The sequence below is a fragment of the Ipomoea triloba genome, chromosome 8 (assembly GCF_003576645.1).
Source record: "Ipomoea triloba cultivar NCNSP0323 chromosome 8, ASM357664v1".
Classification (NCBI taxonomy): Eukaryota; Viridiplantae; Streptophyta; class Magnoliopsida; order Solanales; family Convolvulaceae; genus Ipomoea; species Ipomoea triloba.
The window spans coordinates 1,927,065-1,939,742 of record NC_044923.1 but is presented as its reverse complement, the minus strand read 5'-3'; the positions used below and the strand labels follow the sequence as shown (position 1 = coordinate 1,939,742).

The window sequence follows — 12,678 nt, the reverse complement described above, 5'->3', positions numbered from 1 at the left end:
AAAAAAAAAAAAAAAAAAAAAAAAAAAAAAAAAAAAAAAAAAAAAAAAAAAAAAAAAGGGGGGGGGGGGGGGGGGGGGGGGGGGGGTAAAGAGGATAAAGTAAAACTGGGTTTGGAGGATAGATCAGAGAGCAGAGGCAACCTAAACCAACGTTTGTAGCAAACCATCCATGTGATATCATTGAATGCACTATTTAATAATTTCATTTCTAGTGTTTGTTTACTTAATTGATTGAATAGTGTTGTGTCGTTGTATTGTGTTCATATGGACAACACGTTACTTAGGATCCAACTAACAATCCTTTATCCCATTCTTTGAAAATATATATATGAAATGACTACAGACACAACCTAATGTCTGGTTTTGGCCAAATGATTGATCCATGACATTGATTGCCATGCATTCATTATTAATGGTACGACTGAGACTATGAAACTAATATTCGGAATAGCGAGTAAGTGGAGTATGATTCTCGTATTTAAAAGTCACGAGTTTAATTTGTGTTAATATCTTCTCAATTAAGTTGGTTGTATAGAATTTTTCGACTTAATTAACCTAATTGTAATATTAATTGTTCATATATTCGCTAATATCATTATGAGTTGTCAGAATTGCATCGAATAATGAAAAATTTAATAGAAATGATGGGCATCTCTTGAACAAGACAAATGTAATATGTAGTGTAGCGATCTCATTGGGTAATAAAAATGTGTCAAAATAAGGGGTATCTATTTTAGTGGTAAGCTAATCAAATAGTGACACTTCATGTGGGGTTTACCCTACTTGAAGGTCATGTTGTAATGACATTATATATTCTTGAATTGTTGATAAAATCCGTCATTGTATTAATTAAGATTTGAGTTTGGTGCTTTACACTTTACAACTACTAGTGCTAGGTCTTTAATGAACCTCAAGAGTATTCACCCATTAGAGCATCCTAATAGAGTGACTAAATAGCGACATTAAATTTCTTTGTCTCTCTCTACTTGACATTGTTATAGACATTTTGAATATTTTATAGCATTCTTTATAAAAGTGATTGTTTTTTTTAAAGAAATAAATAAAATAAACAAAATGACTAGTGAGCCACACACATACACCCAACATGTCCTTACTAGTGGCAAATGTTATGGAAGTTATTCGGCCTAAATTCATGTAATTAGTGTTTTTCGTTTATTGGCACCCAATTGCACTCCAGGGGTGGGTTCAAGTGGAGGTAATATTGACTTTTTGTGCTTCAGTAAGTTGGAAAAATAGTTATAAACAGATACTGCATTGTAATACAGTCAGTAGTACTAAAAAAAAAAGTATTTTTCGTGTATTGTGTTAAAAAAGAAAATCTGATATGATTTTAAAAAATAATAATTAAAAATCATTCATATCACTTAGCTTATGGGTTAATTATCATTTAAAACATACTCTGTAGTAATATAATAATAATAATAACTATTAAACAAACAAATTGTGACAAAAACAAATTAAACGTGTTATCTCTAGTTGTCGTCTTCTTCTTTTTTGTGCTATTTTACTATTTTAATTTCTTGAAATTATTAACTTTTACTCCCTCATCGGGCTGTAAAATAATTTATATTCGTTTAATTTCAGAAATTAAAAAAAAAAAAAAAAAAGTAAAATTTGCCGACTTGTTCACAGAATAATGTGGAGCCTGTTTTCACCGTACCTTAAAAATCTGCAGTGTTAAGGTTGTTCTCATCAATTATGTGGTCCTATGTAACGTGTATATACATAGCGATACTCAAAAAGTCATAATGAATGTGATATATGATGGATGGGTATAGGTGACAAAATACATTTCGTACATAGCCTAACCTCCAAATCTCTCTGATTTTAATTTAATGAATAATTGACTTGTCACCTTCAATTCTATGAGTTAGTCTTAATTCATATGTGAAACCAAACTTATCTTTATTTAAAAAATAATAATAACGGCTTAATATCTTAGAATTATATTAAATTTTGATTAATTTAGAGCCAATTTACAATCAAATTATTTATGGATTGTGAATTAGATAGCATGATTGCATGGAACTTTATCGCTCAACTGTTAAATCACTTAACAATGTGATGGATTAAATTTATCCGGGTATCCTGACTCAAATAACATAATAATCAAGAGACTAATAAGAAATAAAGACAAATGTATTGAGTAGACAAGAGTGTTGTATTAAGTCTTGTGTAATGCTAATTATTATGCTATTACAAGAGAATGAATGATGTCTTAACAAGACAATTAGCAATAAATTATACCGAACTAGCTCTTAACTACCCCACGAGAAAAGTGAGGGAAGTTATAACTGAAATTGATCGCACCTACACCTCACCTCGAGGCCGAGCACTCGACTTGACCTCGGTGGCTGAGCACTAGGCTCGCCCTTAGCCGCCAGGGTTGAGCAGTGGGCTTAGCCCTGGGACTCCAAGGTTGGTCGGGTTCGCTCCACCAGGTTAATTTGCTCTGAGTCCGTTTATAATATGTACATCACAATTAATCAAGAATGACAGGGAAGAAAACTAATCAACACAGCTTGTGAAAGTAATAATGACTTCCCTAACTAACATGAACATTCCGATTTGTCTATAGTTTAACAATTAAGTGCCTCTTATAAGTTAATTTCTTCAATTTTCATTTTTAACATACTAGGAAGTAGGAAAAATAGAAGGAAAAAAAAAAAACAAACAAACAAACAAAGCAAAAGAAAATGAGATAAAACGAAGCCAAGTAACACCAACACTATTGACAAGTAGTCGAGATCGAACTCTTCCACTATTTTTCAATTGCAGAATAAAAATTAAAAGTGAAGAAATTAATGAAAAATAAAGATTTGTTCCCCATATTGAACAGGACAACAACTATTTGTCGGCTGCCGGTTGATAACAACTTTTTAAATTTAGTAATGTTTTTCGCCTAAAATTGACCTAAACAATTGACTATATTGTACTAATGTTTAACGTTTTCATTAAAAAAATAGCTTCGTTTTTTTTTTTTCTCTATAAAATTTTATTTTACTTGTAAAATCAAGTTAGATCTTCTATTTTTTGAGTGACAGGAGAAACTCACAGATATTACTTGAAGGTATTCATTGAGTAAATCATATTATTGTGTAATAGTTTAAAAATTATACTAGAAAAATCTGGTGCGATAGACTCGATCAAAAAAGTAATAATAAGAATCTAATTTACAATCTTTTAATTACAATATTACAATATCATACTTTATCCACTCGATCACTCATTTTAGAACAAGTTAGATCTATTCTTTTCCCTTTTAAGAGATGGTGGAATAGCTGTAACACAATTGATGAGTATCAGATCTGACAAGCAAAGTATAAATTAAGGTAATGACCACGATAACATATGTGTCGGTGATGCTTACAGCTTTTTGTGTCTAATTTGATGAAATTAAGATAACCCAAATAGTATTTTATATTACTATCATTATTATAAAGGCATCATAGTAGATTAGTTGTCTGTCTGCACTACCCACAAGTAATTACCAACCCCCCACTCTTCATGCATGTTATTTTATATTTACTCGAAATTATAAATATAATAATAAATTGAAACATTTGTGTGAGTCTGTGAGAACATTTTATGTAAAATATATAATATTTTTTTTAGCTAAAATATAATAAATTTTATGACTCTAAAAATTATTATATGTAATTTTTTTTACATCAAATCCTACTCTATAATAAATCGGATAGGAAATCATACTTTTACTCCTTCAATTGTTATTGATTATGCAATTTAATCTTTCATTGTAAATTTTAAGAAATCTAGTTTCTTTCTTTCCAGATTTAAAAGGTTGAATTCTCAAACCTCATGTTCCGATCCGACAGAACATTTGAGAGGATATTGGTAACTCAGCTAAATACAAATGCTAGACATTTATTTACTGCACACAAGGAGTCTCTCTCACTTTGAGAGGCTGTTCCCACACTATTGCGGGTGAAACTCGATCCTGGGTCTTTCTTTCCAAGCATCACCCCTGTGACTAGCTGAGTTTCATAGTTATTCAAAGAGTTGTAAGTTGGTAAAATATTCGAAACTAAGGTTATTTTAGATAGTTGTTTTGATATTTCATTATTAAGACATCTATGACTCACAATTGGTGACCATGTGCTACAGCAAAAATGGACAATTAAATGGTCCCCTTCTACTTTATCTATAATATAATATGGGTTGTTTCTCAACAGGAAACTCTATAATTGTAATATGTTTTGCTGTTTAAGCTAGCTATATATAGTCCCAAGATCAACTTCATTCATTTAGATAGTGGCTAGGGGCTTTCTTGTAAATCAAAATGTCATATATATATATTATGCTATTAATTCTAGAATTTTTTGCGATTAATTCTAGAATTTTTTGCCATTATATTAATTTCACTATTAAAAAAAAAATCTTTACTGTTATAGCATCATCACTTTGTTTTTTCTTTGAGATGCAGGAAATGGGAGTTTTAAATTCATGCAAGTGGATGATTATATTCCAATTCAAATTACTAGTCTTCGCATCACTATTATTCTAAGTTGCAAATTTTGACAACCGACTTTTATTTTCTTTGTATATTTAATAAAAAATTATTATTAAAATTATGTGATTTATTTTATGACGGTAATAACACTTTTAAGACAGTGTTATTTAATATGTCATAGAGTCCTTTTACCCATACTTGTTCTCTTTTCACAAAGATTGCCGGTCTTCGTTGACTTTATATTTTCTAACAATCTTCCTTATTCAAAAGTGTATATTGGGTAAACCTTCTCCGTACATAATATTTCATAAATCATATTTCACCAAAAAAAAATATTTCATAAATCATAGTAAATTGCATTATAAGATTACGTGCGATGTGCTCAATCTCTGTTAGGTCATCTCCATTAGTGCATTTTGCACAGTTTGAGAATAACATTGATGATGAGGAGGAGAAAATATGAGGTCCTCCTACAAGCTAGTGATGGATTTTTTGTGAGTCCCACGACACAGAGAAATAGGAGAAGCAGCCACATGGGCGCGCGTTTCGGCGCGCAGTCACACAGGCTACCTCTTCTTTCTCCTATTTGACACTTCAAAAATCACACCAAAAATCTCACTATTAGACTATCCCCATTAGTCATTTTTGTTGAGTTTTTGGAATAGTAAATGTGAGGGGTGATTTTTTGGGTAGTTTTCTCTTGCAAATTTGGGGGTTTGGCAGGCAAGTACGAGGCCCACTGTGAGAAGAGATCGAACTGCGCCTCACGCACGTGAGGGGCAGTTCTCGCGCCCAAACGGGCGCGTAAATATAATTTTTTTTTCATCCACTCTCATTTTCTCTTTTCTAATATCACCTGCAAAATTTCTTTAAAAACTGACTAGTATTGAAGAAAGCCTTAAGGATGCACTTAACAAGAATATAATTATAGCTTTCTATATAAGTATTATGTTCCTTGTACTCTGCCATCCTCTTTATTGGCAATATAATTTTGTGATTTCTGACAAATAGTTAACACGGGCATTTTTTATTCTTCTTTTTTGTTCCTACCATTAATATTTTCTGACCGGAAAATTAATGAAATATGGGAGGGTGGCATGCACCGACAGTTCTTTTGCAGAAGCGGTAAAAAAAACACCGACGTTGACTGTCCGCGCAATCGGCGGCGATTAATTCCCAAAGTCAAAATCCACGTGAATCCGTTGAATGAACTGTCATTATGATTTCTCAATTTTTTATATTCAATTTTTATCATTTCATGAAACTGTAAAATAACTTATTTTCACAAATATTATCAACACGGTCTCAATCCAAATTTGTCTTAGACAGTAAATTTTTGTTTGTAATTTTCTACCATAAAAATTAAAAAAAAAAAAAGAACTCCATAAAAAATTAAAAAATTAAATAATTAATAAATTATTTTTTTTATAAAATTAAAATTAAAAGAAAAGAAAGTTACAGTTTACAGGGACCAATACAATGGCATTAATAACTCTTGGAGGATGCGGCAAGGCAGTCCAAACTTTTTTAGCGAATCAGCATGGTGGGCCCCAGCTCATTTTACGTCGTGGGTGGATTCCTTATTCTCCACGTGGCAGTTTTAGAATGGCTTCTCATATTTCCAAAAATGTTTAGCAAAAATAGAAACTAAACAACACAACATGTCCCTAAACATGGGATGAAATCTATGCTACTAATATTAAGTACACAAACCACATAGAGTTAGGAGAACTAATCAATTATTTGACTTGTTCTCAATGTAAGATATGGAAAATTTGTGTTTTACTATAGGGAGTTGTAAGAATATTTTACATTTGACAAGGTTAATTATATTCTCTTCTAACCAACTTAGTTGCCGTGAGTGGTCGTGCATTCTTGACCCTTAAAAGAGGCCGGGAGTTTTGAACTCCTCTCGTATAGAAAATTCAATCTGGCCAACACTTTGTCCCAGTGTCGGGAGTTCAAAGCTCCTTTTGTATAGAAAACTCAATCTAGCTAGTACTTTGTCCCTTAATTGGGTTAGACCGGTGAGAACGAAAATTAGTCTGAATGAGGTACGAGTTTAAAGGTGCATCATGACTTTAGATATAGAATGAGAATTGATTTATCAATGTCTATTGTTACACTGGAAAATTGGAGTAACTTTATATTTTCACTTTAATTATTTATTTTTATACGAATATATAAATTAAAATCAATTATAAAATTTTGAATCAACCTTCAAAAGTTATATGAATGATCCAATTCAACAAGCAAATATTGGCCTACCTTCTTGGCTGTTGCACCAAGTGGGATCTTAAACTACAAGAGAATGTCCAAGACATTCATTCCTCAAGAAGTGCCCAGTTCATACTGTGCAATCACAAGTTTAGGGTAGAAAGATCCCACCCACGAAAAGTTATAATGTCAAAAAACAACTATTTTATGAGCTACACATCTTTTGTTTTATGAGCTACATATCTTTTGTATAATGAATTATTGAATAAAGTGCTATTTTTTGTTATTTTTGGTAAAAATTTAAATTGATATTGTCTAAAACGACAATAAATTTTACTTATTTGGTATGAAATTTTATAACGATTTTTACCTTTTTAGGCATGAGTATTAGATATAAATATAAATCGAGCAAGCAATGATTTTAACACATTCTAAACTAAATATATAGATGCTGCCAATTACCATGTGATGTGACGACGTCATTCTGGTTGCCATTTGAAATAGGTGGCCTTATATTCAAACCCCGGTGATAAGGATTTAGATTCTTTGGGCTGAAACTGTAAAAATACCCTGATGCTAATAAGAAGTTGGACATTTCATGCAACGTAATTAATGAAAAGGTCGCGTTCAGTCATCTCTATAATAAGATAATCCACAACTCTATTTTGTTTCAGTAACATATTTTAAAATTAAATACGATAAATATATTTTTAGCAATTATGGATTAAGCTTAATGAAATGTAAAATTTAGAAAAAATAGTATAATGGAAGGACAAAATAGAAATTAATTAAGGAAAACATTTACCACGGCGCCGTGGCGGGCGGGATTTTGTTTCCGTTAATAGTATTCATTCATTCCCTTTTCGCTCTTTACCTGCACGGAATGCCCCGCCAAAGAACAGAGAGAGATTTTTATATAAAAAAGCAAAAAAGAGCTCAGAGAGAGAGAGAGAGAGAGAAGGAGAAGGAAGGGACCATGAAAGGGGAATTGCTGTAATAAAAAGCCAAACCAGAAAGAGAAGACAGCTAGCGAGGCACGAGGCAGTGAAATTGCAATGAATAAAAAAGAGGGGCAGTGAACGTGAGAGATTCTTTGTTTATTCAAGATTACTTCTCCCCAATCCCCATTTCTTGTTCTATACATATACGCGGAGAGACACTGATATTTCTGACTACCCACATCTCTCCTTCACTTCAAAACCCCTCTCCCTTTCCTCTTTAGCTTCACAATCTTGGTGAGTGGCTTTGGAGCTGAAGAGAGTGACTGGGAGAGAAGAAAGCTGGGTTCTTTACCCCTTGTCTGATATCTTTTGTGTCAGAGGTACTTCCTTTTCTCATCTTTTCCTTTTTCCTGTAGCTTAATTATTGGTACTTTGATGTTCTTTGAGTTTTCGTGTCAGATCTCCTTGTGTTCTTCAGTCCCTTTCAATATGCATATTCATGTTGCACTCATTTCTCCTTTGATTATTGCATCTGGGACTCTGGGTTCTTTTTAATTTTGTCCAGAGATCTCGTTTCCATTGATGTGGGAATGAAAAATGGGGAAAGATTTGACATCCAAGAACAAGATTTAATACTTTCACATTTCATAAATAATTGAGTAATAGTCATATCAAGATTTGATTTTATTAATTCTTGTTTCACGTGAATTTTGCTTATTTTTTGGACCAACGTTTATCACCATCCTGGACTGGTGGAATTCTATTAATGGATTTTTTTTAGGACTGATTGGTCTGCACTCTGCAGTGATAGCTAAGTAAGGGTTGTTTTAACTTTTCTCCCTTTTTTTTTAACTGTAACCAATGGGTGGTTTCACTTTTGCATGGTGTGAAATTGATTGGGTTGGTTTCATACTTTTTTTCTTGTTCTTTACTGACTTTATTGTCAAGAGAGGGCCCTCAGTCTATGACTGAATTATATGAAAGACCTAAAGTAAAGAGAGTTGAAAAGTTTAATGCTCTATTATTACTGTCAGATCTTATGGTGGTGTTGAATTTAATAGCTAGTTTTGACCATTAGATCTGTGTTGTTAATGCACTGATCTTATTTACAATGTATGATTTAAGGTTTTGTTTCTGTTGTCTTTGATTTGAGAAAGCCCTTAATTGTGTTTGCATACTGGATCTAAGTGGTAGTTCTTTGTTCTTTAAGAGTTTAAGAATCTCTTGCCTTGCTTCAGAGGAAATGGAATATTTACTCTGTCTTGTTCTTTATTCTTAATGATCTACTAATGGAAACTCTCCTAGGATGAATCCTTTTATTCTCAACTTATTTACTGATTGGTAATGTTTAATGATTCATAGATGGATTGTTTTATTTTTGCAGAGACAGTTGATTAAACTGAGGACCATGAAGCATAAAGATAAAGATGGGAAGCCCTTAACTCACCCGGATAAAAGATCCAGGAAAGTCCCAGTGGCAATACTGTTCTTGGTTCTGTGTGGGTTTTCATTCTATCTTGGTAGGATCTTCTGTTCTGAGAAGGAGAAATTTGTTGTTAATGATGTTGGCAAGAAAGATGAATCTCCCCAGGAAACTGAAATTTCCTCTGGCTCGGGCTCTAGCGCGCTGCAAATCAAAGCCACTTCCTTTCCCGAGTGCAGCCCGGACTCACAAGACTACACCCCGTGCACAGATCCGAAGGTGCTAATTTCGATTCTTGATTTCTCGACCTTAGTTTTGATATAAAAATGTGTACATTTGGATAACATGCTGCTCATATTGCAGAGGTGGAGGAGGTACGATCCTCATCGGTTAAGTTTCTTGGAACGCCATTGCCCTCCGATGTTTGAACGACAGGAATGTTTGGTTCCTCCACCTGATGGCTATAAATTGCCCATCAAATGGCCAAAGAGCAGAGATGAATGTTGGTACAGGTAGGGTAGCTTTCTGGTTTTTGATGATGCTTCATTGAATTTTCCAACCATGGACCCAACATTAATTACTGCTAGGATATTGTTTCAGAAATGTTCCATATGATTGGATTAACAAACAAAAATCTAACCAACATTGGCTAAAGAAAGAAGGGGAGAAATTCCACTTTCCTGGAGGAGGTACAATGTTCCCTGATGGTGTTGGCAAATATGTTGATCTGATGCAAAGTCTGATTCCTGGTATGAAAGATGGCACAATTAGAACTGCCATTGATACTGGATGTGGGGTAAGTTCACTTTTCTTATTATAATTTCTTCACATGTTGCAATTAGAGATAAATTTGACGACGAATGGTCTTCTGATGTCTAGGTTGCAAGCTGGGGAGGGGATTTACTAGATCGTGGGATTCTTACGGTTTCTCTCGCACCCAGAGATAACCATGAGGCCCAGGTTCAGTTCGCTTTGGAGCGTGGAATTCCTGCAATTCTTGGAATCATTTCGACACAGCGCCTTCCTTTCCCTTCGAGTTCTTTCGATATGGCTCATTGCTCAAGATGTCTCATTCCATGGACTGAATTTGGTAATTCAACTGTCTTGGACAAAATCTCGTTTCTACTTGCCTGTGCAGATTGAATAAATTGAATATGCAGCTATACTTTTTAGCCAAATCTGTTATTTTTTTGGTTTTATATCAAACAGGAATGAATCTGCTATGCATTGTTTGCTTCATTGATGTACATTTGATCAATTCAGAGCTGATTATTTTCAGGTGGACTCTACCTTCTTGAGATAAATCGTATACTTCGCCCGGGGGGTTTCTGGGTGCTCTCTGGACCTCCGGTGAACTATGAGCACCGCTGGAAAGGATGGAACACCACAATCGAAGAGCAGAAATCAGATTACGAGAAATTGCAAGAATTGCTCACTTCAATGTGCTTTAAACTGTACAAGAAAAAGGATGACATTGCTGTTTGGCAAAAATTAGCAGACAGCAGTTGCTATAAGAAGCTTGATGATCCCGACGCCTACCTTCCAAAATGTGATGATAGTACCGAGCCAGATTCAGCCTGGTATACACCACTTCGGGCTTGTGTTGTTGTCCCGAACCAAAAAGCTAAGAAACTCGAATTAAAATCTCTCCCCAAGTGGCCTCAGAGGTTGAGCACTGCTCCAGAACGCGTTTCCTATGTTCGTGGAGGAAGCGGTGGTGCCTTCAATCACGACAGCAATAAATGGAAGACGAGAGTGAAGCACTACAAGAAGTTGCTCCCTGCCCTTGGCACTGATAAGATACGAAACGTTATGGATATGAACACGTTATATGGAGGTTTCGCTGCTGCCCTGAACGACGATCCTCTATGGGTTATGAATGTGGTTTCTACCTACTCAGCAAATACACTTCCAGTAGTGTATGACAGGGGTCTGATTGGTGTCTATCATGACTGGTAAGCCACAAATCCCACAATACTGTTGTCTACTAATTCATGATTATTGTTAAGATTGTCGTTTAATCTTCATGTCTCGTCGTTTGTTCTAGGTGTGAGCCGTTTTCAACATACCCGAGAACATATGATCTGCTTCATCTAGATGGCCACTTCACCGCGGAGAGTCACAGGTAAATGCATTGTCCTAGGAAGTTTAAGGTTAACTGTCTTGGCCAAGACCTTGTGGTCTAGTGGCACCAGGTTGACTCTTTGTGCTTCAGTAAGTTGAGAAAGTAGTTATGAACAGATACTGCATTGTAGCAGAGTCAGTAGAACTCAAAAAAAAAAAGGTTAACTGTCTTGATTCCAAATTTCCAAGCCTAGTTAGCTTGACATTTTTTGTTGCACCCTTGTGCAGATGTGAGATGAAGTATGTTCTTCTGGAAATGGACCGCGTTCTGAGGCCCAACGGGTATGCATTGATTCGGGACTCCAGCTACTTCGTTGATGCTATTTCGACGCTAGCCAAGGGGATGAGATGGAGCTGTCGTAAAGAGGACACAGAATACAGCGTCGAAAATGAGAAGATCTTGATTTGCCAGAAGAAGCTCTGGTACTCGTCGAAGAAAAGCTCGAGATGATGAAAAAATAGCATAAAGGATACGGGTTTCTGTTAAGTCCTCCATGGGGAGTTATACTTAAGATACCAACATACATAACAGATAAGCAAATTCCAATATCAGATTGAAGAAAGTTGTAGCTGAATAATGCCATTTTGCTGCTCTAATTTCTACTTCATTTTAATGATATATATACATATATTCTTTTGTAAGGTTCTGGGATTACCCTGTTATTGTTGTACTGTATTCTTTTCCCTTTTTTTTTTTTTTTTTGGTTTTTGTCCCAATTCTTTTCCCCAGAGATTGCTGTGAAGAATGCATGTAATCTGTTGGAAATGAAATGACTTCATTGCAGCTTCTTAGCTATAGTATTATTATATATGTAAAACAGTCTTTTGAGAAGTTTTCATTCACAAAATATATAAGGGAGTTCATCTGCTGATTAGCCCACTGGGGCACTGCTATCATTGGCACCCCGAGCATGAGTGCTTCTAAGGCCGAGTTTCATCTGCAGTGTGTCATGAAACACGCGGTTGTCCCGTGGGACATGACCTGGAGTTGAGGGCACCATTTCACGATTAGATCTTTTCCCGATGTCTTGGATTTGAAATCTTTCGGGGGCTTGATTTCTTCGGATTCCCTGACGACCCACAATGAAGGAATCAATGGTCCTATGGTTTTTACTGCCCATTTGCTTCTCATCCATGTTAGTATCTGTCAAGTCAAAATTAAAAGTGTGTGTATATATGTATAGAGAGAGGGAGAGAGAGATATCATTAATCATTAACTATATACATTATGATTTGATTGATCATTTTTTCATTAACCCACCACCATAATAGTCATGGGACCAAACCTGCAATTTACTCTTAGACAAATCTTCTTGATGTTTTTTTTTTCTTGATGTTAACAATATATTTAAGGGCTTTATAAATATTTGTTTGCTAATAGCTTCATATCTTAAGGTTGAATTTCCAACCCCAAAGGCCCCTATGCCAAAACTCGACAGAACATCTGGGAGGATGTAAATCATGATAACTCAACTGAATAC

General features: G+C 34.7%; 1 protein-coding gene across 2 annotated transcripts; it reads left to right on the top strand.

The window, feature by feature from the left end:
• The first annotated feature begins 7,747 nt into the window (after positions 1 to 7,747).
• LOC116027357 (probable methyltransferase PMT20) lies at positions 7,748 to 12,029 on the top strand. 2 transcript variants are annotated; one of them, XM_031268932.1, is made up of 8 exons: positions 7,748 to 8,030; positions 9,035 to 9,352; positions 9,437 to 9,585; positions 9,674 to 9,869; positions 9,953 to 10,163; positions 10,353 to 11,028; positions 11,121 to 11,198; positions 11,426 to 12,026. In XM_031268932.1, the coding sequence occupies exons 2-8, from the start codon at positions 9,059 to 9,061 to the stop codon at positions 11,646 to 11,648; spliced, it is 1,827 nt and encodes a 608-aa protein (XP_031124792.1). In that variant the 5' UTR covers positions 7,748 to 8,030; positions 9,035 to 9,058; the 3' UTR covers positions 11,649 to 12,026. The 2 variants fall into 2 exon arrangements, with proteins under 2 accessions (XP_031124792.1, XP_031124793.1); XM_031268933.1 differs by lacking the exon at positions 7,748 to 8,030 and adding an exon at positions 8,690 to 8,763 and having other exon boundaries at positions 11,426 to 12,029.
• Positions 12,030 to 12,678: the final 649 nt, after the last annotated feature.

What these genes read in the sequence shown, in the direction of transcription:
- LOC116027357 (XM_031268933.1), top strand. Translation starts at nt 9,059, where the DNA reads ATGAAGCATAAAGATAAAGATGGGAAGCCCTTAACTCACCCGGATAAA. An exon ending in ATTGGTGTCTATCATGACTG is followed by an intron (nt 11,029 to 11,120) that starts GTAAGCCACAAA and finishes CGTTTGTTCTAG; the next exon opens with GTGTGAGCCGTTTTCAACAT. An exon ending in TTCACCGCGGAGAGTCACAG is followed by an intron (nt 11,199 to 11,425) that starts GTAAATGCATTG and finishes ACCCTTGTGCAG; the next exon opens with ATGTGAGATGAAGTATGTTC.